This window comes from Notothenia rossii (assembly GCF_949606895.1).
Source record: "Notothenia rossii genome assembly, chromosome: 5".
Taxonomy (NCBI): domain Eukaryota; kingdom Metazoa; phylum Chordata; class Actinopteri; order Perciformes; family Nototheniidae; genus Notothenia; species Notothenia rossii.
The window spans coordinates 16,623,552-16,648,364 of NC_136903.1; the positions used below are offsets into that span (position 1 = coordinate 16,623,552).

The 24,813-nt window shown below is 41.7% G+C and overlaps 1 protein-coding gene across 6 annotated transcripts in view; it reads left to right on the plus strand.

Moving 5' to 3' along the window:
• Positions 1-24,436, plus strand: part of tln2b (talin 2b) — an 80,727-nt gene extending 56,291 nt beyond the window's left edge. For 3 of the 6 annotated variants that reach the window (XM_079683213.1, XM_079683215.1, XM_079683214.1), the window contains exons 30-57: positions 436-575; positions 1,049-1,142; positions 1,602-1,691; positions 1,810-1,932; positions 2,515-2,658; positions 2,827-3,012; positions 3,139-3,279; positions 3,979-4,160; positions 4,915-5,047; positions 5,145-5,246; positions 5,361-5,531; positions 6,298-6,444; positions 8,000-8,101; positions 8,240-8,359; positions 9,018-9,164; positions 10,723-10,889; positions 11,264-11,447; positions 12,180-12,305; positions 13,985-14,101; positions 14,618-14,803; positions 15,179-15,286; positions 16,290-16,395; positions 17,652-17,776; positions 19,910-20,035; positions 20,138-20,200; positions 20,776-20,958; positions 21,053-21,178; positions 22,096-24,436. In XM_079683213.1, coding sequence (XP_079539339.1) covers positions 436-575; positions 1,049-1,142; positions 1,602-1,691; positions 1,810-1,932; positions 2,515-2,658; positions 2,827-3,012; positions 3,139-3,279; positions 3,979-4,160; positions 4,915-5,047; positions 5,145-5,246; positions 5,361-5,531; positions 6,298-6,444; positions 8,000-8,101; positions 8,240-8,359; positions 9,018-9,164; positions 10,723-10,889; positions 11,264-11,447; positions 12,180-12,305; positions 13,985-14,101; positions 14,618-14,803; positions 15,179-15,286; positions 16,290-16,395; positions 17,652-17,776; positions 19,910-20,035; positions 20,138-20,200; positions 20,776-20,958; positions 21,053-21,178; positions 22,096-22,224 — 3,768 coding nt within the window. In that variant the 3' untranslated portion in view covers positions 22,225-24,436. The remainder of the gene's footprint in view (positions 1-435; positions 576-1,048; positions 1,143-1,601; positions 1,692-1,809; positions 1,933-2,514; positions 2,659-2,826; positions 3,013-3,138; positions 3,280-3,978; positions 4,161-4,914; positions 5,048-5,144; positions 5,247-5,360; positions 5,532-6,297; positions 6,445-7,999; positions 8,102-8,239; positions 8,360-9,017; positions 9,165-10,722; positions 10,890-11,263; positions 11,448-12,179; positions 12,306-13,984; positions 14,102-14,617; positions 14,804-15,178; positions 15,287-16,289; positions 16,396-17,651; positions 17,777-19,909; positions 20,036-20,137; positions 20,201-20,775; positions 20,959-21,052; positions 21,179-22,095) is intronic. The other 3 variants (XM_079683217.1, XM_079683218.1, XM_079683216.1) reach the window with 2 other exon arrangements.
• The last annotated feature ends 377 nt before the right edge of the window (positions 24,437-24,813 follow it).

Below are 24,813 nucleotides of genomic sequence, written 5' to 3' on the forward strand. Positions count from 1 at the left end.
GTAACTCACTGTCATTCAAACCTTTGATGGATAAGGTCTTCAATGCTTAGCGAAGAAAAGCTCTGTCACTTTATTGCCCGACATATTTAAGCAATTTGTTAATAAGACCTTTTCATCTAATTCACTTTGGCACATGATGTCCTCAAGAGCAATAACGCAGTCTGATGTAATGAGATCTCATGATGTTCCTGTTCCGGTTATTTTGCTCATTAATTTGGAAAGAACGTCTGGGATTGGAGTTGATGTAGCATAACCCCCAAGCTTTAATCATGTTTAAAGCTGCCTGCTGAGCGAGGAAATAGGATATAGGTGTTAGGGATAAATCAAATACATTTGTAAAATAGTTTATCTCTTGATAGCTGTTGCAGATACAGTAAATAATCTTAATCTAACAAAAAAATCACTTGTATTTTTCTTTTTCCCTTGTCTTTGCAGAGCAAGGACGACCAGATACAAGTCATTGGTAATCTGAAAAACATCTCCATGGCGTCCAGTAAGCTGCTGCTGGCTGCCAAGTCTCTATCTGTGGATCCAGGTGCAGCCAATGCTAAGAATCTTCTAGCTGTGGCAGCAAGGTGCGATAATTTGAAGATAGGGCCTGATATTTATCAGATGTTCTCCTTCCCAGTACTTGTTATCGTAAGCATATTGTCAAAAATACCTGTATCAAATTTAGAAAAATCGGATTTTTGTATTAAATGTCTGTCTTTGCTGCATCTGTATGCCACTCCCAAGCTGTGTGTGTTCGGTATTGCTAGAGGGATGTGCGTAGTAAGAAGCCAACAGCTGGTCCCGCAGGGCTTTGGGCCTGGCCGACTTCGCTCTGTCTAATTAAGAAGATGGAAGCCTATGCTAAGGCCTGTCTGTGCTCAGCGAGGCTGAACACAAACTCAAGAGAATCTCTGCTCTTCTGTGCGCTGTGTTAGCCCATCGCAGTGAGGGGCCGGCGGAGCCATGCTTCAATGGGGAGCTGAACGCATGGCTTTGTGTGCATGCGGAGGACACATGTGAGAGCTACAAAGCCTGTGTGTGTGTCTGTGTGTTTCAGGGCAGTGACAGAGAGTATTAACCAGCTGATCACGCTCTGTACCCAGCAAGCAGCAGGACAAAGGGAGTGTGACAATGCCTTGAGGGAGTTGGAGGTAACCGTTCTCACATACACTGTACAGACTCCTTCTCTTCAGGACTGTTTTCTGTTGCCCTTTCATGCCTGTATGGGTTTTATTGAGGAAACTAAGTGCATTATTTTCATCCTTTTCTTTGCATCTATTTTGCATTTGATTAGGCCCCGAAAGCCATTACTTGTGTATGGACAATTAATTCAGAACTATAGGAAGTGCATTAGTGACACTGGTTGAACCAGAGCATTTTTGCATACTTAAGCTTACTCAAGTTACTGAAAATGGCATAAGGCTGCACATTTTAAAGGCTTGACTATGATGATTTATCAAGGCAGTATATTCTCATCAGTTTGATTTACATTTATAGTATTTATTTTTTCTTTGAGTTTAGTTGCTGATTAAAGTGTACTATCAAGGCAGGAATGTTTTAGTGGTGTGTCCATTCTAGCTTTAGTTCTCATCATCTCTGTCTGTGTGTAGGCTGTCAGAGGCCTGCTAGATAATCCCAATGAGCCTGCCAACGAGCTCTCCTACTTTGACTGCATCGAGAGCGTGATGGAAAATTCAAAGGTACAGCTTTTCAAAAATAATTGTCTCATCTATATACTTCAACTGTCAGAGATAGTTTATATATTAGGCAGATGAAGATGTAATTAAAATATGTTTTCTCCGTTTCCTCACCCCTCAGGTCCTAGGAGAATCAATGGCAGGTATATCACATAACTGTAAAACAGGGGATGTGATGGCCTTTGGGGAGAGCGTGTGCGTGGCGTCCAAAGCTCTGTGTGGCCTGACGGAGGCTGCAGGACAGGTGAGATCACAGCATTATAGTAACTTTAAATATTATGACTATGCTTTGGCTTTCATCTGAGCTGTTTCCTCTTCTGTACTACTCTTCCTGTTTGTTTTAATCTACTTAGAATTCATCCTGTAACATTTCAATTTGGAAAAACAAATTGTTGAGCATTTTCTAAAGGTTATTACAGCCCTCTCAACAATACATGAAAACAGATTCAAACATCTTGACATGAAGGAATCCATTCATAAGTGGCATTTAAAGCTTAGCAGGCTATGACAGATAGCCAGGTTTCATTGGCTCCCATCCCTAAAGCTGAAAACTGCTATTCAACATTCAGTTGCCTTGTCTGGAAAAGGGCATTATTTTGTTTCCTCTGCAGAAAGCTCTCCTGTTTTGCAAAATGTATACAATATCATTTAAAATTGTATCTGTCCATGTACTGTAATCATGTGATCATATTTGTCAGAGAATGTGGACTGCATGTGGTGGGCGATAGCTTGTTGTTGACAAAAAATGGATCATTCAAAACAAAAATACTTTCTCAATTTGAAAACTGAAACATTAATATAACTGTTTGTGTTTTCTTCCTTGTAGGCCTCTTATCTTGTAGGTGTGTCTGATCCGAATAGTCAGTCAGGGCACGAGGGGCTGGTGGACCCCATCCAGTTTGCCAAAGCCCACCAGGCCATACAGATGGCTTGTCAGAACTTAGTTGACCCAGCCAGCAGTCCCTCACAGGTAAGAAGGTTCAAACCCTGGCCACATAACTCTTATGTGACTGATTTAATAACACTTTAAGTTTGAAAACCTTAGAATACACCTGAGTGTTACTCTAGAGTCTACACACCTCACTGGGCTGCCTCATTTCATAAAAAATCTGCTTCCTGTTTGTCTTTTCTTTGTCAGATCTTGTCTGCAGCAACAATTGTAGCCAAGCACACCTCAGCTCTCTGTAATGCCTGCCGCCTGGCTTCTTCTAAGACCTCCAACCCTGTGGCTAGGCGACAGTTTGTCCAGTCAGCCAAAGAGGTGGCCAATACCACAGCCAACCTTGTGAAAACCATCAAGGTCAACTCCCCAACTGATCAAAACGTTGAGTGTAAATTTGTTACAGAATTCTTTCGTCACGTGAGAAGCTGTGATTGTGTGTATAATTCAGTGGCTTACAGAAATATGACCAAATTAGACAAATATTTATATGCAGTCGTCTTGTTTCAGAGCTCGGACGGGGATTTTTCGGAAGATAACAGAAACAGATGCCGTGTTGCTACGACCCCTCTCCTTGAGGCTGTAGAAAACCTGTCAACTTTTTCCAACAACCCTGAGTTTGCCAGCATCCCAGCGCAAATCAGCCATGAGGTATTCATCTAATTTGATCCGTGTTTGTTCAGAACCTTCTTTTTGATTCTTTCCTCAGTTCCTAGTGATTTAGCTGAATGAAAATGACTGGTTATATTTGACCAGGGACTCAGGAACATCCAATTAGCTTTCTCTTCTCACTCATCCTAGTGAAGCTACTCTTCAGGGTGATTTCGTGAATATGTCTGTAACTCCTGCTCTCAATCCCCTTCAAACAGACACTTTTATATGTGCCAACACAGAAAGGTTTTTACAGCGAACATAGGGGGGAATTGGATTAAGGTCCAATGTTCCCTTTTCTTTCTATGTTTTAAAGATTCTAGAAGAAAGATGCCTTTTTATTTTTCAATCTGAGTGAAGCAGTTCTCGCACAGTCCTCTTTACAGCTTTATGGCTGTAATCTGTTGGAGGGCAGTGTTTAACTGCACTCTTTTTCAGCACAGCTGCTCTAATCTTCAGCTTGTTAATCTAATTGTCGAGGGAAGCTTTGGCTGGGATCATAAAGACTGAAGGTGTTTCTTCCTGCATCTGTGTAAAGCTGCCTTTTTAATCTCATCCCTCCCTTCGATTGGGCCTTTGATCTCTCCCAGGTAGTCAAGGAATATTAACACCTCTGTCATGAACATGTGGCTAGCTCTTTGCTGTTGAGATGCTCCCTGGGCTGTTGTTTCACCTGCACTAATCTTTTTATTTCCACAGGGCTCAGCATCTCAGGAGCCCATTGTGCGTTCAGCCCGCTCCATGCTCGATAGCTCCACTTATCTATTAGAAACAGCCCGCTCGCTGGTGCTCAACCCCAAAGATCCTCCAACATGGTCCATACTGGCTGGCCACTCCAGAACAGTCTCTGACTCCATCAAAAGTCTGATCACCTCCATCAGGTTGGTATTATTCCTATCTCCTGCCACATCAGTCTCTGAAGGATTTTCTTTAATCGAAGTTTGTGTTGGTTACCCACAGAAAAATATGATTCTGAAGCCAGAGGGCTTACTCTGCTCAAATAAGCAATAAATGCTCACATTAGTTCATACCTGCTGAGATGGGCTGCCTCGTAATAGATTATTTAAAGCTACTGTATTGAGCATTGGAGAAATTCCAGTGGATCTGCAACACATTTAGTCAAAGGTACTTACCCACCTAGATCTATCTAGTCATCATCCTCCAAACCAAGACATATGCTATACTCACAGATAGATACGGTCCACAATAGACTGCATTTGGTTATCACATGTCTGAACGTGTGCTTAAAAGTGAGCTCATGGTGATGGAGAGACCCCTGGCCATTAAATCCTGTAAAGCCCACTCTGCAGGTAGAACAAACAAGATATTGGCAGTTTTAGTTTTACCTTTGGACAGAGACAGGTTAGCTGTTTCCAGGCCAGCTGCTGTAGCTCCATATAAAACATACAGATGTAAAAATGGTGTACATTTTCTCATCCAACCCAGTCAGAAAAGTGGGAAGAAAATATTTCCCGTATTGTCAAACTATTACATTTAAATGTATTTAAGTATCTATTTGAGATGAATTGGGGATTTTTATACATCTTAATCTTTTCAATATTCAAACTGTTTAAATGTATTGTATATTTATTTATATCTATTAACATATCTATTTCTTAACATTTCTGATAACAGGGACAAGGCACCGGGCCAGAGGGAGTGTGATTACTCCATTGATAACATCAATAAGTGTATCCGGGACATTGAGCACGCTTCCCTAGCTTCAGTTGGGCAGACTTTGCCCTGCAGAGATGATATCTCCATGGAAGTGAGTTCAAGTACCTCATCAGCTCCAGAACTGAATGGGATCTGTAGTCTTTCTGCTGTGACTTACACCGTAATTCTCTGCTGTTGTAACTCACCAGGCCCTCCAGGATCAGCTGACATCCTCTGTGCAGGAGATTGGGCATCTGATTGATCCCGTCTCCACAACGGCTCGAGGGGAAGCTGCCCAACTAGGACACAAGGTGCTGGTCTGACCATATATCGCTTTATCCCCTCTGGATTTAGATAGAAAAACCCATTCCCTCTGTCTTCTGTCTTGTGATCAAATCTTTCCTCTCCAATACTTCTTCTTCCAGGTGTCCCAGCTCGCCCGTTACTTTGATCCTCTCATAGTGGCAGCGGTGGGCCTGGCCTCTAAGCTGCATGACCACCAGCAGCAGATGACCATCTTAGACCAGACCAAGACCCTCTCAGAGTCTGCCCTGCAGATGCTCTACGCTGCCAAGGAAGGAGGGGGAAACCCAAAGGTGCTAAGCCGCTCATACAGTATAGACACAGACTGTTTAACCATTACGTCTATTACAAGGGTCACCTGTGATATCAAGCAACATTTCAGCAGGTTAGGACAGTTAAACAGTCCTGTTCTTTCAAGGGTTTATTTATTTTGATAAAGGGGATCATGAAGAACTTACATCTGCCTAATTTTCGGAAATTCTCTATAACGTTTTCTTTTAGCTATAACTCTTTTTGCTCGTTTCAAACTCAGAACAAATCAGCAGGAGCTCTTACTAGGTTTTAGAATTCCCTATTCTTTTTTTAATTGATTGTTGTGATTGTTTTTAAATGCCCTGTTTATTACACAACTTGTAACCCCTGGTGTTTCCGTTGTTCCTCAAGCTCAGCCACCATAAGTAAAGAAAAAATACAAGATCCTTGTGATAAACCTCTGTTGTCTGTCTAACCTTGCCTACATTATTCAGTGTAAGTGAGAACTGTAGGGAATTTGTGCTCTCTGGGATAGTGCTACATGTCATATTTGTTATGTTTAATAAGTCTCATATTATGTTCACTGGAGATAAAACAAAATAAATAACAATGTTTCTTTTGTTTCATTTTGAGTTTTAATATTTCAAAAATAATACAAGTCCTTACAGCAGCAATAATCCAGCCTGGTGAAGTGTCCTTCAGTGTGACACTGCGTACTCACCAGCTGTAGGGACATGCTGATGAATTTCATTCTGGTTAGACCAAGACATTGGTACAGAAACGTTAATCTGCTGGCTGGGTCCCCAGGCGTCCCACACCCACGATGCCATCTCTGAAGCATCCCAGCTGATGAAGGAGGCGGTGGACGACATCATGATTACTTTGAATGAGGCAGCCAGTGAAGGAGGCATGGTTGGGGGCATGGTGGAGGCCATCGCTGAGTCCATGGGCAGGGTGAGTAAGGGTGTGTTTGTGTGTGTTTTGATAAAGAATGCTCAGGTGGTTTTAAATGGATTTCAGGTTGACACTTATTACCAACCTTAAAGGGGACCTATCATGCAAAGTGCACCTTTGTACGTCTTTTATACATGAATATGTGTCCGCGGTGTGTCAGGGAACTCACCAAGTGTCAGAAAACACAACCCTCTCTCTTTTTCTCCATACCCAAATCTCTAAAACCGGGGCTTTAACTGATCTGATACAGACTGATACAGATTTGAAAATAGTCTGACGTCATTGACGAGGAGCTCCGTCTATATGGCCAACACTCCACCAATCAGGGGAATGAGAGGTTGGCTTGGCATGGTAACAGCATGGTAACAGCATGGTAACAGCATGGTAACAGCATGGTAACATGACGCTCGTAACTCGGCCCCCTCCTTTGCAGGGGGGCGTGGTCAGCTGCAGCGCATGCAAAGACAGGGTGGAGGAGAGCAAAATAGAGCGAAATGGGGCATGAACGAATGCATGATCTGTTTGGTATTTTGAAAAAGAAAATGTATAAATATACCTTATATAGGTATGGCCCTACAATATATTATTAAAATATAGCATGATAGGTCTCCTTTAAGGCAAAAGGAGCTTTGCCTGTAAGAGAAAAAATCCACAGTGAGTGTGCAGCGACCGTGTCCTTGTCAGTGACTCTCATTAGTCTAAGGGATGACAAGTTTTAAACCCACAGCCCACTGGTGATGTTAGCTGTCACTCGTCCTGCTGGGGGACATGTCACTGTGTAGTCATCACAGTTAATAATTGGTGATGATCTGCTCATAGCCAGAAAATATCCTCTTGGCTAAGATCCTTGTGTTTTTAATTATATGTTACCCTCAGCTTAAACGCAGGAGAGCAACAGTCATTAAAAACCAATGAGAATTTATAAAGTGGCCCCATTTTACAAGAATGTATACATAAAAAGGTTTATATTTTCTCAATTATGGCTTTTTTATTGTTAATACATTATATATGAATTACCTTGAACTGTAAATAGATCCTGGGCTGCCAATAGTGTGTTGGTAATCCTCACATATCTGATTCATCTTTGAAGCTGCCTCATACTTCCCCTAAAGAAAAGGACTATTTATGATTTAATTATTAGCTTTCACAGCTGGAGACGATTTTTCTAATGTAAAAAACAACATCCAACTTGATGAGTAATAACTTCAGGGGAAAAAACAACACAAGCTGCATTGGAAACAATTGCATCCTTCACTTGATTGCGCGCTGACACAACTTAAAAACCAAAAGATCCTCAGATTTGAAAATCATAATAATACTTATCAATAAAGCATGACATTTAGGAACAAAGTTTAAAGCAGAATCTGTAACTAAGCTATGAGACCAGGCCTTAAAGAAATGGTGGAATAATTATTAACCTTTAATGTTTGTTATCACTTTTAGTGATACCAAGCGATAACAAAAATCTCACATAAAGTAAATTGTAGTAAACACTGAGGATAGCTTTGCACCATGTCCTATGGAGAGATGATAACTAAAAGGTTCATTTTCCCAGCTGGATGAAGGAACACCCCCCGAGCCTGAGGGTTCGTTTGTGGACTACCAGACCACCATGGTGAAGTACTCCAAGGCCATCGCTATCACGGCGCAGGAGATGGTGAGTGCACTAAGATATTAACGCCTGACTCTATGTGTTTTCCATTACATTTTCAATCTGCCATGACAATATTTGTCAGTAGGGCTGGAGAAACATCAATCTGCCTCTGCTGATGATGTATGTTCTTCCTGTCGCCAGATGACCAAGTCAATAACCTGCCCTGAAGAGCTCGGTGGCCTTGCCTCTCAGGTGACAGTGGACTACGGACAGCTCGCACACCAAGGACACCTCGCTGCAGCCACCGCAGAGCCCAAAGAGGTGAGAAGCCACGCTCTCTGTTCTATGGAGCATATGGGGAAAAATAAAATGATGTTTTAAAAGATTTACCATATCCGCAGTATATCTATCTTGCAATTGTGCCCCTGAAACGTCAGACTGAAATATCGGCTAAGGGCTGTATTTTACACCAGAAACGCTTTGGGATCTATTCACTCACTCAGTGATCAGAGCAGATGTGAGCTGTGACGCCCCTTCCTCGAGGCTGCTCCCGACTGTGTGAGATCAAACAGAAATAAACCCCTCCAGCGTCCAGACAGACTTTTCTTAAAGCTTCTCTGTGTAGTCCAGAGGACAGCAATGTGTGGAAACATTGTACTAATAAGCGCACAGCTCTTATCAATATCTTGTACATAACAGGCTGCTAGAAACCCTGCTGGTTACCATAGCGACATTGTGCCTCTAAGTACAAGTCTAAAAGCCTATAGTGATGCTCATAATGAAGTACCACCCCCACCCATGAATCTCAGTCTGTAAATTAAAGGTGTAGGGCCATCATTCCCTCTGTGAGGGTGCTTCAATTCATTGTCCTCCAACTGCTGGATAAGAGACATGCCAGTTAAAGACATGAGTGCAATTGTTTCGTACAGTGACACAAATTAGAAGATGGATGGAAGTCGATGTCTGGTTCTGCTTTCAGGTTGGGTTCCAGATAAAGACACGAGTGCAGGAGCTGGGCCACGGCTGTATCTACATGGTGCAGAAGGCTGGAGCCCTGCAGCTCAGCCCCACGGACAGCTTCTCCAAGAGGGAGCTCATCGAGTGTGCCCGCGCCGTCGTCGAGAAGGTAAGCCAGGGAGACTGGAACTGGTGCAACATCTTTAACTCCCGCAGAAGAAAGCTTTGCACAACCTACATGTTTAGGGGCAGTCTATTTTTTGCTGTCGTAATTGGCCATTTCTGCATTTAGAAGTGTATTTTATGCATCTGTACTTATTTAAAAAAAGTGATTAAGATCATTTAATTTTGTGTAGCTGCAAGAATTTGCTGCAGTTCAGGCGTGAATAACTATTTACTATACCGTTACAGGTATGCTTTGTATTATGATTATTATTCATTATTATTAAAGGTCTCCTATCATGCAAAATGCACTTTTGTATGTCTTTTATCCATAAATATGTGTCCCCGGTACGTAATGGAACTCACAAAGTGTCCGAAAACAGGTGCTGATCCAGATTTGCATCAGATACGCCGCTATCAGAAACAATGCACAACGTGTTTTGGAAGTAATATGGTCTTTGTTTCCATTAGCGAGCACCGCTAACACTCAGAGCTAACGCTGTACTGGAGAGAGTATGTCTAAAAAAAGCAAGAAATAAAAAGGTACTCACCTTGTGGTAAAAAGAGAAAAAGCCTTTGAGCTCCATACTGTTTCAGAAATAATCCTTGATGTGGTTTTGAACATAATATGGTGTTTCATCACAGCAGCATTTAGCTGAGTATCTGGGTAAAGCTACGGACCCAGAATCAGCACTTCTCTAACAGGGCTGAAATAGAGGGGTATGAGGCATGGCTAGAATGGGTGATCTGTTTGGTATTTTGAGCAAAAAACTTCATATACATGTTTTTTATATACAGTATCTGAGACCTATAATATATGCCTATAAATATTATGATAGGAGAACTTTAAAGTGTAGCTTTAGCCCAATATTGCTCTAGTATAGAGTCAGAGGACTATATTGTATGTTATTCTAGGTGGGAATAACTGTTTTTTTACTTTATTTTGTACCATGCAGGTCATGTGAGCCAGCTCTCCTGATCAGCCCCTCACTGTGCTGTTAATGATAATACTAATGTCCCCCTGCTGCGACCCGGCCGCAGCTAGCCGTGCTGCTCACACATTAGAATTTCTCTCCGCTCTGAGGCAATGAATTGATTAAGGGCTGATACCAAACGTGAATAATTTGTGGTCCTACGTTTGCTAATACGTGAAGCGTATGTTTGAAATGCACCTCTAAGAGCTCTCCATTTGTTTAAGAGGGACAGGCGGACAGCAGTCTTCAAGGGAGATGTGTGATTTGCAGACTCAGGCTCATTGACTTAATGTGATTGTGCAGCAGACTCTAATTTGTTGCATGTTTAACCCGGCTCCCTCTTCTTACTCCCAGCATCCTCCTTTAATCCGGCTCGACCATATCTTTCACTCTAAATATTTACAACCTCACTCCCCTGATTTATAAGGGCTCTGCCAACATCCCAGAGAGTAAAAAAACTGCTGGTTAATCATAACAAAATATGCAGAGCACACCGAAACTAGGGTTATTCTTAGGTGCTTTTTACACCTCTGAAAACAGCGTGTTTGAAGGACTCTCTGCATATCTAATGCTCTGCTTCACATGTTCCAGGTGTCCTTGGTACTGTCAGCTCTGCAGGCAGGGAACAAAGGCACCCAGGCCTGCATCACAGCAGCCTGCGCTGTTTCTGGCATCATCGCTGACCTGGACACCACAATCATGTTCGCCTCAGCTGGAACACTGAGCCCTGAGAATGAAGAGTCTTTTGCTGACCACAGGTGCAACGACCTTGACCAACACACCATGTTAAACTAAAGTCTCTAAAAAAAGAAAAGGTTGATGAGGTTGAAAAGGAAATGTTAACGTGTTCTGAGAAAAGGGGTAATATAAAATGTTATACTAAGATTTCAGTTGTTAAGTTTTTACATTGTAACGTCAGAGCTCCATTTTCCTTTTGGTGACTCACCGAGAGGAAGTGCAGTTTGTCTGCCGAAGCCCAATATCCGTATGCTCTTTACGTAATGAATGAACATTTAAAAATACAATTTTTGAACACACTGTCTTTTACAAAAACAACAGCTTCCTTTGCGTGTTGCCGGTACTTGAGTGGGACTGTGCAGCAGATTGTGACACAATGTGTCCCGTCCCTCAGGGAGAGCATCTTGAAGACAGCCAAGGCGCTGGTGGAGGACACCAAGCTGCTGGTGGCTGGAGCCGCGTCCAGCCAGGAGAAACTGGCCCAGGCGGCCCAGTCCTCGGCCAAGACCATCACCCAGCTCACTGAGGTGGTCAAACAGGGAGCCACCAGCATGGGCTCTGAGGACCCAGAGACACAGGTGAGGAACAAATAAAACATTATTGTTATTTTCTAACAAAAATCACTTGTTTGGCCGTCATTGAAACTATTCAAGGTGACACAAGCTATGCCTTTTGTTTTTGGAAACACTGAAACAAATGTCTGTAGGTGTTGGATTCATTGTGTTCATTGTAAATACTGAAATTAAGTTACATTTGATACAATAATTACTTTGGTGACAATTTCTATGACACCTGATACATACTTTTAATTTCTTATAGCACTGTTAATCATAGTTATAAAAACTAATATATTATTCATAATGCTTTTAACAATCATTTTATAATTATTAAGACAGTGTTACTTAAATGTTATCCTAATACTTTCATAATCGCCGGTCACCAGGATTTTCTTATTGCATTATAGTCATGGGCATCCTAGAAACGTTGACCATTACTTTTACACTAAGCTAAACTGCGCTTTCTATTGTAACACATTATCACTAGACTATTATATTGTATTATTCATTTAGAATGAATTTCATTTATCTTTCTCCACACCCAGCATTAGATTCATTTGTAATTGCGGTTTCATGTGATACCCATTGTGTCTCCTCTGTGTGTATGCCTGTATCTCTGCCCTTCACCACTGTAAGTCTGAAGTATCATGATGAGGTGGTTGTGATGAGGGCAGCGGTGTTAAATCCTCTCCCCTGGGTGCTACTGATAAACCTGTACCCTCTCCATTATTGATTCCCGCTCTATCTCCTCAGGTGGTTCTAATAAACGCGGTGCGAGATGTGGCCAAGGCCCTGGCCGAACTCATCAGCGCCACCAAGTGTGCCGCGGGCAAGCCAGCTGACGACCCGTCCATGTATCAGCTGAAGAGCGCTGCCAAGGTAAAGGAATAATCTGCTTTAACAAATGACTGTCATATCTGGTTTAGCTGTGTATTGATTTCAGCAATGTCTCCATTTTAATATTCAGCGTATGCCTTCTCACTTAGAGGATAATCCATACACTGTAGATATGTGTAATAGAAATGCTCTCTTTTTATATTACTGCTTTGTTTATTTTTGATGTATCTGGTAGCACAAAGTAAGGCTTTTTCAAAAGAACTATATGACAGTCCTTGAAGGTTTGCAAGACATTCCATGTCTCTGTCTTATCTGCATGTGGCACTGGACCCATCACTATAAATCTACATTGTTTTCATGCATCTGTGTGTGTGAGATAGAAAGTGAGTTTGCTTTATTGAAAAGGAACTGTAAACACAAGAGTCCATATATTGTGTCTGTAGAGACGTTAGTCCTTTATGAATCAGCTTGACTGTCAAAACCTGATCCAAGCGATGCTTCAAGGATAGTCAGCCCAACAATTGTGTTTGTCATGTCGAGTCAGTATTATTTACAAAACAAAGACTTCTTTCTCATAGTGTTTTACAATCTGGTCAAGACATGTTATATTATTATACCCCATGTAAGTACCTTAAAGGTTAAACAAAACTAGAAAAAAGGAACACATGGGAACGATTTCTCCTTCAGAAAATGATGTGATTAGTGGTGATAGAAATAGCAGCAGTTGAATAAAAAAAAAGCAACAATTTAAGTTAAGAAGTGCTAGTAGTTAAATTAAGAAATACTGTATACAAATTGTAATATAAAGAAAAAGCAAGATAATATAAAGCTTATGGACAGATACACAGTATGTGTAATGTTTGTTTTAAGGACACTGAAGAGAAGAAAATATGTTAAGCAACTACTAGGTGCTGCAAGATAATCTGGACTATACATTCATTAGAAAGTAGAGAGTGGTCATTTTACTCTCAATCATCATGACCACAGTCACAGCTGCCAACTGCTGTAGAGGAGACCAGACATTTTGTACACGACCAGCTGCGGCCGCTTGAATAGAGAAACAGAGATCAAAGTGTCTAACCAGTGACAGAGCCTCACATACTGTATGTCTGAACCAAAGATATGCTAGTGTTCTGGAAACTTCCTCAAGTTATTTATTTATTGTTCTCACAACTATCATCCCAACACAGCATGTAATTCCAACTGTTGCATGGGGTTTCTTGTGTTTTCTCATCTAAATGGAATAAGGGCCACCCATGGACCTGGCTATGTTGACAGATTGTTTCTGTTCCTCCAACATATGGTGACCTCCAAATGGGACCCTCTTAAATTCCGGCAGATCATGTTGCTCAAATTCCTAACCTAATAATGTACACTCTGCTGAATGCTGCACTGACAGGCCGGAATGTGTCACCATGAATACAATTTCAGTTGTTTTTTTCCATTGTTGTCACCATTGAATCATCTGAATTACAAGAAGTAAATCCTCCTCCTTTTAATTTGAAATACAGACCTCAGGCACAGGCCTCTGTTTCTTCAGCAGCTGTTGTCTTTAATTTTCATTCGAAAAGCACCTTCAACGCATATAACCATTATTCACTGTAATGAAATCAGTGAAGGGAAAAAAACAATCTTGTAAAGTGACTTTTTACAGCTGAGGATAAAGAGCTCCACCTCCTGGTCTGACGATGAGCCTCATCATGTCTCCCTTTCTTTGACAGGTGATGGTGACCAACGTGACGTCTCTTTTAAAAACGGTGAAGGCAGTGGAGGATGAGGCGACTCGCGGGACGAGGGCACTGGAGGCCACCATTGAGTGCATCAAACAGGAGCTGACAGTAAGAGCCTCTCACAGGCCCAACCTCTTCTTTATATGCAACTGATGAAACACAGGCTCTTTGCAAAGCTGGCTCAAAGAGGGTCAGAGATATCTGTGTCTATTATTCTGAACGCAACAGGGGAGCTTTTTGTTATTTTTCCTTTATTATCTGTCCAGCGCCGTTCCTCTCAGCCCCTGCAGGTTTTACAGCTCTTATCAGGGTCTGGCTAGCAGGCGCAGGCAAAGTGAGAAAGGAAGGGCTTGTTTTTTGTAATTTAGTGCTAATCCTTATCGGAGGACCCCCAGCCCGAGAGGAGGCTTTACCAAGAGCTCCAGCCTATTTCAACACAGTCTACCTAAGTACTAATGACACATTTCCCTATGTATGCATCCTATCTGCCTCTCTTCTTAACATGTGATTTCCTACTTTATAATAATGTGCTCACGTAGAATTTTCCCATCTATATTAACATATCTGAGCTCCTGTCATGCCTTTATCCAACTACCTCTGTCCTCCGGGTCTTCATCATGCCAGGTGTTCCAGTCCAAGGACATCCCAGAGAAGTCCACCACACCTGAGGAGTTTATCCGCATGACAAAGGGCATCACCATAGCAACGGCCAAGGCAGTGGCTGCAGGCAACTCGGCTCAGCAGGAGGACGTGATCGCCACGGCCAACCTGAGCCGCAAAGCCATCTCCGATATGCTGTCTACCTGCAAGGTGCTAATCCACCCCCACCCCCACCTGGCCAGAGCAGGCACCGGGCTGCCAGGAAACACGTGAACCCAGAGAGGACGTTAGAGTTTATGGCTGCTCCCGCTGGCAGTGACTCACTCACTTTCCAATGTTTTGCAGCAGAGCAGCATTTAGGATGTCCTTCAGTGACAGTAGAGCACTTACAGAGAAACACAGAAGCACTATGGCATTGGAGGATCAATATATAACAAACAAATGAGTCATGAGTATTTCGTTTTTTAATAGCTGTTATGATTGGCACTAGATTAGGTGCATATATTCCACACCTTACTAAGCACATATTTTCATATCAGTGTGCCTTTTTTATTCTTTAAACAACATTGCTTCTCCCAATTCCAGCAAGCGGCTTGCCACCCAGATGTGGGCGAGGACTTGAGGATCAAGGCGCTCCAGTACGGCTCCGAGTGCACATCCGGATACATCAACCTTCTGGAGCAAGTCCTACAGGTGTGTGTGTGTGTGTGTGTGTGTGTGTGTGTGTGTGTGTGTGTGTGTGTGTGTGTGTGTGTGTGTGTGTGTGTGTGTGTGTGTGTGTGTGTGTGTGTGTGTGTGTGTGTGTGTGTGTGTGTGTGTGTGTGTGTGTGTGTGTGTGTGTGTGTGTGTGTGTGTGTGTGTGTGTGTGTGTGTGTGTGTGTGTGTGTGTGTGTGTGTGTGTGTGTGTGTGTGTGTGTGTGTGTGTGTGTGTGTGTGTGTGTGTGTGTGTGTGTGTGTGTGTGTGTGTGTGTGTGTGTGTGTGTGTGTGTTTTACTGTTGCAACACCCTTACTAAAACAATAAGGCTGGTGATATTCTTTGGTGATGTCTTACACACTGTTATTTGGTCTTTTCTTGAGGCTTGTTGTCAATATCAAAACAATACCACCATTATGCTCAGAGTGTGGTCTCATGAACAATGGCCAGCCATTAACAAATGAACTGAACACATTATTTCCACATCACACATCGGTTCATAGCAACATTCATTACAAAAGTACCCCTACAGAAGATCTGATTAAACGTTGGAGAACATTGTGACATTAATCTAAATATTAATCAGTAACACTTGTTTTTTAATTTTTTAATTCCTTAGTTCATAATATAATAACACTCCCCATAGTTTTATTTTAAGACAAATGTATTGCCATGTAACAGTTTCTAATGTATGTGTTAAGTAACTTTCTTAATTATCTCACTTCAATAATTAGTAAATACTGTAGTACATCAAGTTGACTCTGGCAGAGCATTAGCTTCTTAACGTACCTTGTGATATAGTTAGTGATTTATCATAAAGAGTGTGCTGTTGCTTCATTGCCTATAATAAGGGTTGCTAAAAATACATTTTAATGGCATTTCTGAAAAAATAACAAAACAGTTGTACTTATTTTTCCCAGCTATCACCGGCAGTCATTTCAATGTTAGAAATAGAGTATATAATATAACAATACATGTACGCATGCCTCTTATATTTTCAGGTGCTGCACAAGCCCATACCGGAGCAGAAACAGCAGCTGGCCTTACACTCGAAGCATGTTGCAGCGAGTGTGACAGAGCTCGTCCAGACAGCTGAGGCCATGAAAGGTGAGGCCACACATTCTGTCACACACTCTTACACGATGCACACTAACAAAAGTTGGGCTTAACAACCCTTACTGACCGTTAACCCTCTGGCCCATTAAACACAGCAGAGAGTTGTATTTTTAGTATTCCAGGCGTTTATGGTTACCTATAAAACAAATGTTATTTTATTAAGCGATAACGTTTTGTAAAAGTTTGTGTGCTGTCCAAAAATAGTTGGCAGGAGATTTGGATCTTAGAGTGACTGTGAGACATTATAGCCACTGCAGCGTAAAACTGGGAAAGCTGAAATAGCCAAATAACTTCCATTTGAAGCGGGAGGATTTCGATTAGAGGCCTATTCAATTTGATCAAATGAAAACATGACAGGATTGTGGAGATGTTAGAGATTAGTCAAAGGAGTCCTAAACCTCTTGTGCATGAATGATATTATAGTATTATTGAGCAAAGCCAGCAAACCTGTCTGTGTCAATAATAAAGATAAGTCACTTCACAATATTGAAATCGCAGCATAGACAGATTGCTTTGAAGATTGCTCCAAATGAAGCTGTGTAGGATGGTTATCACACCGAGTGTTTCCTATAGAAGCTGCACTGCTGCATCTGACAGGAGTAATAGATTGTGTTTGGATGAGAATTAGATTTCAGCGTATAGCCCGGGACCCAGCGGGGCTATCCACTTCACCTCTCTAATGTCCCATGTGCTCTCTGCCTCTCTCTCCCTCTCTCCTCCCTTGCTGCCTCAGATGGAGGTAAGTGGGATATGGTGTGTTTTCTTCATCCAGATCACCTTTCATACACTCAGAAGGGGGTAGCAGAGTAGACGGCCTGGGGGGTAGGGGGTGCAGAACAGATTTCCCCAGAGCTCAACGTAATCTGCGAAAACATCGTTCCATCTGCCTTACCAAGCTGTTCCCAAACAGCTCCGCTTTATGGGCACTTAAAAACCTATAAAAAGACAATGATCCATCAAATGTGAATTTCTTTTAACTTTTAGTTTACCTTATTTAACTTTTAGCCATTACCGTCATTCTGCAAACAATTGTGTGCAGTACTCATGAGCTTTGCTGCAGTTGAAGTAGGTGGAGATTGAGCATCTGTGTGAGGCCTGGATTGTGTGGATGAGTTATTATTGAGGCATAGTTTTGTTCCATAAAAAGATTTCAGTGACATTTTGTTTTGGTGTTGATTCTGTGAGCCTGTTCCAAAAAGAAAAAGCATTTGATGAACAAGGTCTGGGTATGTGTCGACCCCTTTCAGGCTCAGAGTATGTGGACCCCCAGGACCCCACTGTCATCGCTGAGACTGAGCTCCTTGGAGCAGCAGCGTCCATTGAAGCTGCAGCCAAGAAACTAGAGCAGCTGAAACCAAGAGCCAAGCCTAAGGTATAAGTGCCCCTCTCCACCCTTTCCACCCACACAAATCCACACACAGGTTTTTGCCATTAATCAGCAGAGGAAGATGTGGGCCGAAGGTAGGAAAAGGTGACTCTGACTTTGAAGTGGAGTCATGTTTTTCAGTGACTGAGCTGCTATCTCGATGTCATTAGCGGAGAAAAAGCCTTTCTTCCTCACACATCCCATGTTGACTCAGACAGCTGGTCCAGTGAGCTAACGTATGATGCTTGGAAAACTTTCTTCAAAGGCACTTTTGGACATTATTTTGAGTTGTGTTGCCAGGAGACGCAATTACACTGCTGGGGTCTTCAAGCTTATTTTGGAAAGAGTTCAAATGTGTGATGAACTGTTGTGACCCTTTCTGGAAGAGAGGGTCTCTGTCTTATTGAACCCATTTCCTTTGTTTTATTGCAGTGTTCCTCATATCTGAACTAAAATGAGGGAGGCTTTTTCAGCCTTTTCTCATCTCCCCGCCCCCCATGCTGCACTTTTGCCTAAATAACTTTAGAGCATGATGAATAGAGACAATAGGGAAAAAAATGGGAGGTGGTTGTGATAGTGCTTTCGGGAAATGAAATGACTTTTAGAATGTGTTTGTGTTCTACTGCATGATTGTGTTGTTTGTTTATCTGTATCTGGAGACTGGATAGTTGGATCCTTCTGTGCCTGTAGTGCTTTCCCCCTTTTCTATACCTCTTCCTGTACACAGACTATATTTAGGTTACCCCACTTTAAATAAAGCCCATATAATGCTCTGTCTCAGACTATAATTCCACAGACACAGACGACATCTATGAGGACCTTTGTGTTTATGAAAGGGGATTAGTGAGTGAAAGGCTTTGCCCCCTTTTTGGATGTCAGTGTCTCCCTCTAGTGGACTAAAAGTATACAAGCTTTACCAAAAAACATTTAAATGAGCAATACCACTTAATTTAACTTTCATTATACGTTGATGCTAGAAAAGTTTCATTTGTATTTAGGAACATGCATTCCTATTATCTATATTCATAAACTATTTTAAATAATTGTGCTTCCATAATCTGTTTTCAAACACTGTGCACATACAGTACCAGACTCCATAGAAAAAAAAACACAGAACACAAGAGTTGCTGGTCTACCGCTGACTTGATCCATTAATTTGTCAGAACTAACCAAATAAACTAAACAAATTAAATAAACTCACTATGGATAAGAACCCAATACAACCTTAATTTAAACAATCCAGGTTTTACTTTTGAACCAACCCTTGTCTGTAAAACAGTTAATCACGTTGTTGTTTGTCTGCTTGTAATCTTCTTCCTCCTCCTTTTCACTCCCTCTCCTGTCTGCTCCTTCATCCCTCCCCACCCTACATGGGGGGAGGGCTCTTTTTCTCCCAGCATGCTCACTCGCCCTGCCTCCCCCTCCCTCTCTGAGCCGTTGTAGACCTGGAAGCCTTCTCTGCAGGGCTCTGTCTGATATGTTTGATATATTAGGTTGTTATTCAGTCCAACTATATATCAAACATATTCCTACAGTGTCCCGCCCTGTCTCCAGCCACGTGTGCCTTATGTGTTTATGGAGGTCAATCACATGCTGCTGACTGCTGAGGCAAACATTTGTCTCTGAACTGATGCACTGTGATTTTTTACAAGGGTCTTTAGATCAGATTTGGGAAATAGGAAGGCATGCTGGATGGTGTTTTTTGTAGAAGATACAGTTAAAGAGTTATGCTCAAGGCAATAGCTGCCATTGTGGAAACTGAGGTCATGCACTCATTACTTTAAAGTGTTAGGAAACTGGAAAAGTGTTACATACTACAAGAAAATAAATATCTGGTGGATATTCCATGTACTACTTTTTATATTCTCTGTATACAAATTATACTTATTTAAAAATAATTTAAAATTAATACATATTCCCCCACAAGAACTGTATTCCTGACACAGTGCATATGGCTTATAAAAAGCATTTAGTTAATGCCTATAAATTAAAAATAATTATAATAATGTAAATCTATTTTTTTCATGATCAGAGTATTAATAAGATACTGGTTATGGCCCGGGTTGACTTAGTGACACACTGATTCATATTTATTTACTGCAGGATAATTGTCTAAAAATGATTGTGTTTTACTTTCAGCAGGCGGATGAGACGCTGGACTTTGAGGAACAGATCTTAGAAGCAGCAAAGTCCATCGCAGCAGCGACTAGCGCTCTTGTTAAATCTGCATCGGCTGCTCAAAGAGAACTGGTGGCACAAGGAAAGGTCAGTCAACACACCTACTCAGACACTCAGCTCAGATGTGAAGAATATATAATAATATAAAACAACATGTCATTTATGTTCTTTATCCAATATCAAACTCAGGTTGGATCCATTCTAGCCAATGCAGTGGATGACGGCCAGTGGTCACAGGGTCTCATATCTGCAGTAAGTTGCCTTGTACACATTAACAAATGTCGGTCATAACTTTATAATTTTACCAAGGTAAAAGGTCACCTATTATGCAAAATCCACTTGTTCCTGTCTTTTATACATAAACATGTGTCCTGTCCTGATCCATTTATATAAAAACCTGTCTGAAAAAGGGCTGATCAGATTTTGGCCACTTTATGATGTCATAAAGATGTTTTGGCTTGTGTAACCATTAGCCAATAACCAACCAAGGTAACCCCCCCCCCCCCTTATCACCTGAATCTCCTCCTAGAGCACCATTGTGTTCTTTTTAACCAAATATCTCTCAGAGGGGCGTGGGGAGGGGCTCCTTATTTTCGTCTAAAGTAACAAACAGAGAATCAGCACTTTTGAAACAGGGCCGAAACAGAGGGGATTATGGGATGCTACAATGGGTGATCTGTTTGGTGTTTCGAGGCCAAACACCAGAGACATGTTTTGTATGTGTCTGAGACCTATAATAAAGTAATGAAAAACAGTATAATAGGGGACCTTTCAAACTAAATGTAAACCCAACCAAAGAGCATGTGTGAATGTGTTGCTTGCTGTAGGCTCGTATGGTAGCCGCAGCCACCAGCAACCTGTGTGAGGCCGCTAACGCCTCGGTGCAGGGCCACGCCAGTGAGGAGAAGCTCATCTGCTCCGCCAAGCAGGTCGCAGCCTCCACGGCTCAGCTGCTGGTGGCCTGCAAGGTGAAGGCCGACCAGGACTCTGAGGCCATGAGGAGGCTACAGGTAACGCTGAAACACAGTCTTCATTTGTCCATGGTAATTGTTTGCATATGGATCGTTTGAATGGCATTCTAACTTTGAGATGATCTGTTTGAAGGCTGCTGGCAACGCAGTGAAGCGAGCTTCAGACAATCTGGTGAAGGCGGCTCAGAAAGCAGCTTTTGACAAGACAGAAGATAACAATGTGGTGGTAAAGACCAAATTCGTCGGAGGCATAGCTCAGGTGAGACACAACCCTGAAATGTTCATGTGAAATCATTCCCATTCTGCGGTTTGCCCTTTTCACTGCGTGTTTGCACCTCTCACTGACGTGCCAAAATGCCACAGTCGTTTCTCTGAGCTTGTGATGAGCTGCTGCAGATAAACAGCCCGTCAGCTTCATTTCAAAGCTGTTCACCAGGTTTACCGGAGACCCACGGCTGCAAAACATCACATCCTTTGAAGACTACTAGCTTTCTTTTCACCTTTGCAAAAATGTGAAAGTAATTGAAAAGTAAGTGTCTCTTAAAACACCAGGGTGCCACAGAAAGCTTTACTTATCATCTTGATTGATTATGTTGCTGTTTCACTCATTGGGGCACACCAGCTGGGCATCAGTGAGGCTCACTGTCATATTGATGTCTGATGACTGTCTCACTGTGGGGAGCATTGGACCATGTTGTCTCTTAATAGATTCTGATTGACCATTTATTATAATTTTTAGATGGCCAAAATGATAACACAAATATTCATTATTTTCATAGCTGTATACCCTGATGTTAACAATCCTGACTACTATTCATTTGATCAAAACAGTTATCTAATTACCCTTTAGGCATAAATAAGAACAACATAAAAACAACTGCTAAACCAACAATATAACACATTCAGTCCAAACGGTTGTGAAATCATTTTCTCAAGGTTTTGTGTTCAATGCTTCTCTAATCATGCATCACAACCAATCTTCTTCACTCATGTAAACGAATAGACTTAAAAGTGAATGTTTGTTCATTCATCTCTAATGAGCGTGCAGTTAAAAGGCTGTACAGGTTGAGCTGAGCGCTGTGCAGATTTGAGTCTTCTATACGAAGCTATCCACATGAATGGGATTATGATGAGTGGAAGGAACATTCTCCTGTCAGCTGTTCCCGCTCTCCTCAGATTATTGCGGCTCAGGAGGAGATGCTGAGGAAGGAGCGAGAGCTGGAGGAGGCCCGGAAGAAGCTGGCTCAGATCCGACAGCAGCAGTACAAGTTCCTGCCCAGCGAGCTGAGGGAGGATGAGGGCTGATTGGCAGAGGCGGTGAGCGCCGCACTGATGACACCCTCCTGTCATGGGGAGACGATGCCGATGTACGATTGGCTGCTTTGCTCTCATATAACCGAGAAATATACAGCACTTGAAACAGGCCTGTTTGGTGAGAAAAACAAGTGCTTGTGCTCTGTAGTGTGTGTGTGTGTGTGTGTGTGTGTGTGTGTGTGTGTGTGTGTGTGTGTGTGTGTGTGTGTGTGTGTGTGTGTGTGTGTGTGTGTGTGTGTGTGTGTGTGTGTGTGTGTGTGTGTGTGTGTGTGTGTGTGTGTGTGTGTGTGTGTGTGTGTGTGTGTGTGTGTGTGTGTGTGTGTGTGTGTGTATTACTCAGTGAACAGCATTGGCATTCAGAGTTCAATTAAAGAGAAGGTTGTTACAGTTGCCACTATAAGCAAGTGGAGAAAGTATGATGAAGTTGTATGATAAACGTATCATTGCTTTGTGAGTGTTGCTGCATCATGAGCATTAACGACTGTTACAATCATACATCGAAGATGTAACCAATGCAGAAATTCTCTATAATCACTGAATGTTATGTACTTGTTGAAGGTTTTGAGCAAATAGAAATGAAATTCTCTGCAACTGGCAGAAGAAACCTAAGGGTCCATAGTTTGTATTCTAAATGTAAAAACCTTGAGGGGTTCACAGAAAGGCAGGAGGGGGATGCCTCAGTTCACCACTGGCTTGCATGCAGCATAATGTCTATACATATCAATGAAGCTACTAACCAATAGAGTAGTATGGAGCGGAAAGGCACTTGTGTTTTACTAATAAAAATGTGAATATGCGGTTTGCTAATACAGTAGCAAATCTTTAGAAAGAAAGGATTTGAGGGGTTCTCATGGATTAAATAAGAAAAATACAGACAACTGGCCAACACTAGCTACTATATAAAGATATTTATTCTTGGCAGATTTTTTCTTAAAGAGCAGACAAGAGAATCTGGAATATATGTGACCAAATACATGCTTATGTAAATCATGTCACTTAGTTCATCTTCCCTAACATACACAGAGCTGTGTAAGGAATATATGTTTACATTGTCCATCATATTTGTTCTCTCTTGTCTCCATGTTTTGATTCCTCTTCTATTAACACTGGCCAGATTTAGTTTGTGCACCCACTGTACTATACACACACTCACACAGATATTATTCTCCCCAGTCACTGCCCTGTCATTGTAAAGGCATTTTCACTATGGACTGACTGTCTAGAGCAATACATTACACTGAATATCCTGGCGAGATAGTAATGAGAGTCTGCGCTGTTATTGGTTGTAAGATTGGTTATGTGCAATGATATTTGGCTTTGGGCTCTTGAATGAAACGAGCATACGTTGTGCACTGAAGTTGCTCATAAACATACGCACTGAAAATGGCAATTTAAAGCTTCCATTATATTAAATGTAGGACATTCTCCTTGCAAAGTAGAAGGAAATGGCTTCAAGCCCTGAAAGAGGAAAGTCATTCAATGCTTTTTTTTTCTTAGTATATTAATGTATAATATATTGGACATTTTAAGCAGTTTATCTCCTCAGTCCATAATAGTGTCTGGACTGCATTGTGTACTAGTGCCTTACTTAGAGTCTGCGCTGCGAGCAGCTGAAGATCAGGCTGAGTGGGAGCCTGAGCCTTGTCCTCTCTGGATCAGAACAATATGCCAGTCTAATCCCCATCGGGGTCTTAAGAAACTACCACCTAGTCCTTTGCCATACAATACAATGCCTTGGCTGGTGGCCTACTTGCCTACAACATTATAATGCTGATATAAAAGGGCATCTGTGGATACATTAGGATTTAGAGACCATGTTGGAAGACTAACACTAGACTGCATTCCATGAGCATGTGGCAATTTGTGTTTAAAGTCGAGAAATTGTTGAACTCATATGCCAAGTTCCTCTCAAATGTTGGACTTAATAACTTCCTTGTTTCATTGTCTAACCACTATTAAAGATTATGTTTTTATCTGTAAATGTAAGAGTTACCCTGAAATATATTGTCTTACTGATTTGTCCGAGTATTAACGGAAATAGAAAAAAAGTTACTAGCTCTGTAATGAATAGGTGTTGTGCTTTCTTTAACAGACTGCATTAGTTTCATGTTTTGATGCTGTATGTATAATATTTATCTGGTCACAAAAGTATTTTTTGTATTCACGAAAAAAATAAAGAGTTTGAAACAACCAGTACCTTCAATACTATTTTGTCCTTTTTCACATCATCCTATGTATTTGACATAGAAAAAATAACGGGAAAATAAAGTCACCCTGCATTCTTTCCAGCAGATGTCAGTATTATCCTTCACAGTTCGGTCAGTGGATGCTTGGAGAAATACAGTATGTTCTAGTGGAAGGATTGGCAAAGTTAGCCAGACCAAATATGGACATAGTGGATGTGCTTTTTTTCTCCCGGTTCACAGACCAGACCCTCAAGTATGCAGTGATTCCCATGTAGATGTTTTGGTCGAGAATGAGAGTTCACATTCATTTTGCACACTGGGTTTCACAGCTACACCTCTAAAACTCGCTGTTTAGAGGTAACCTGATGTTGACATTTTGTCCGTCTGCTTTTGG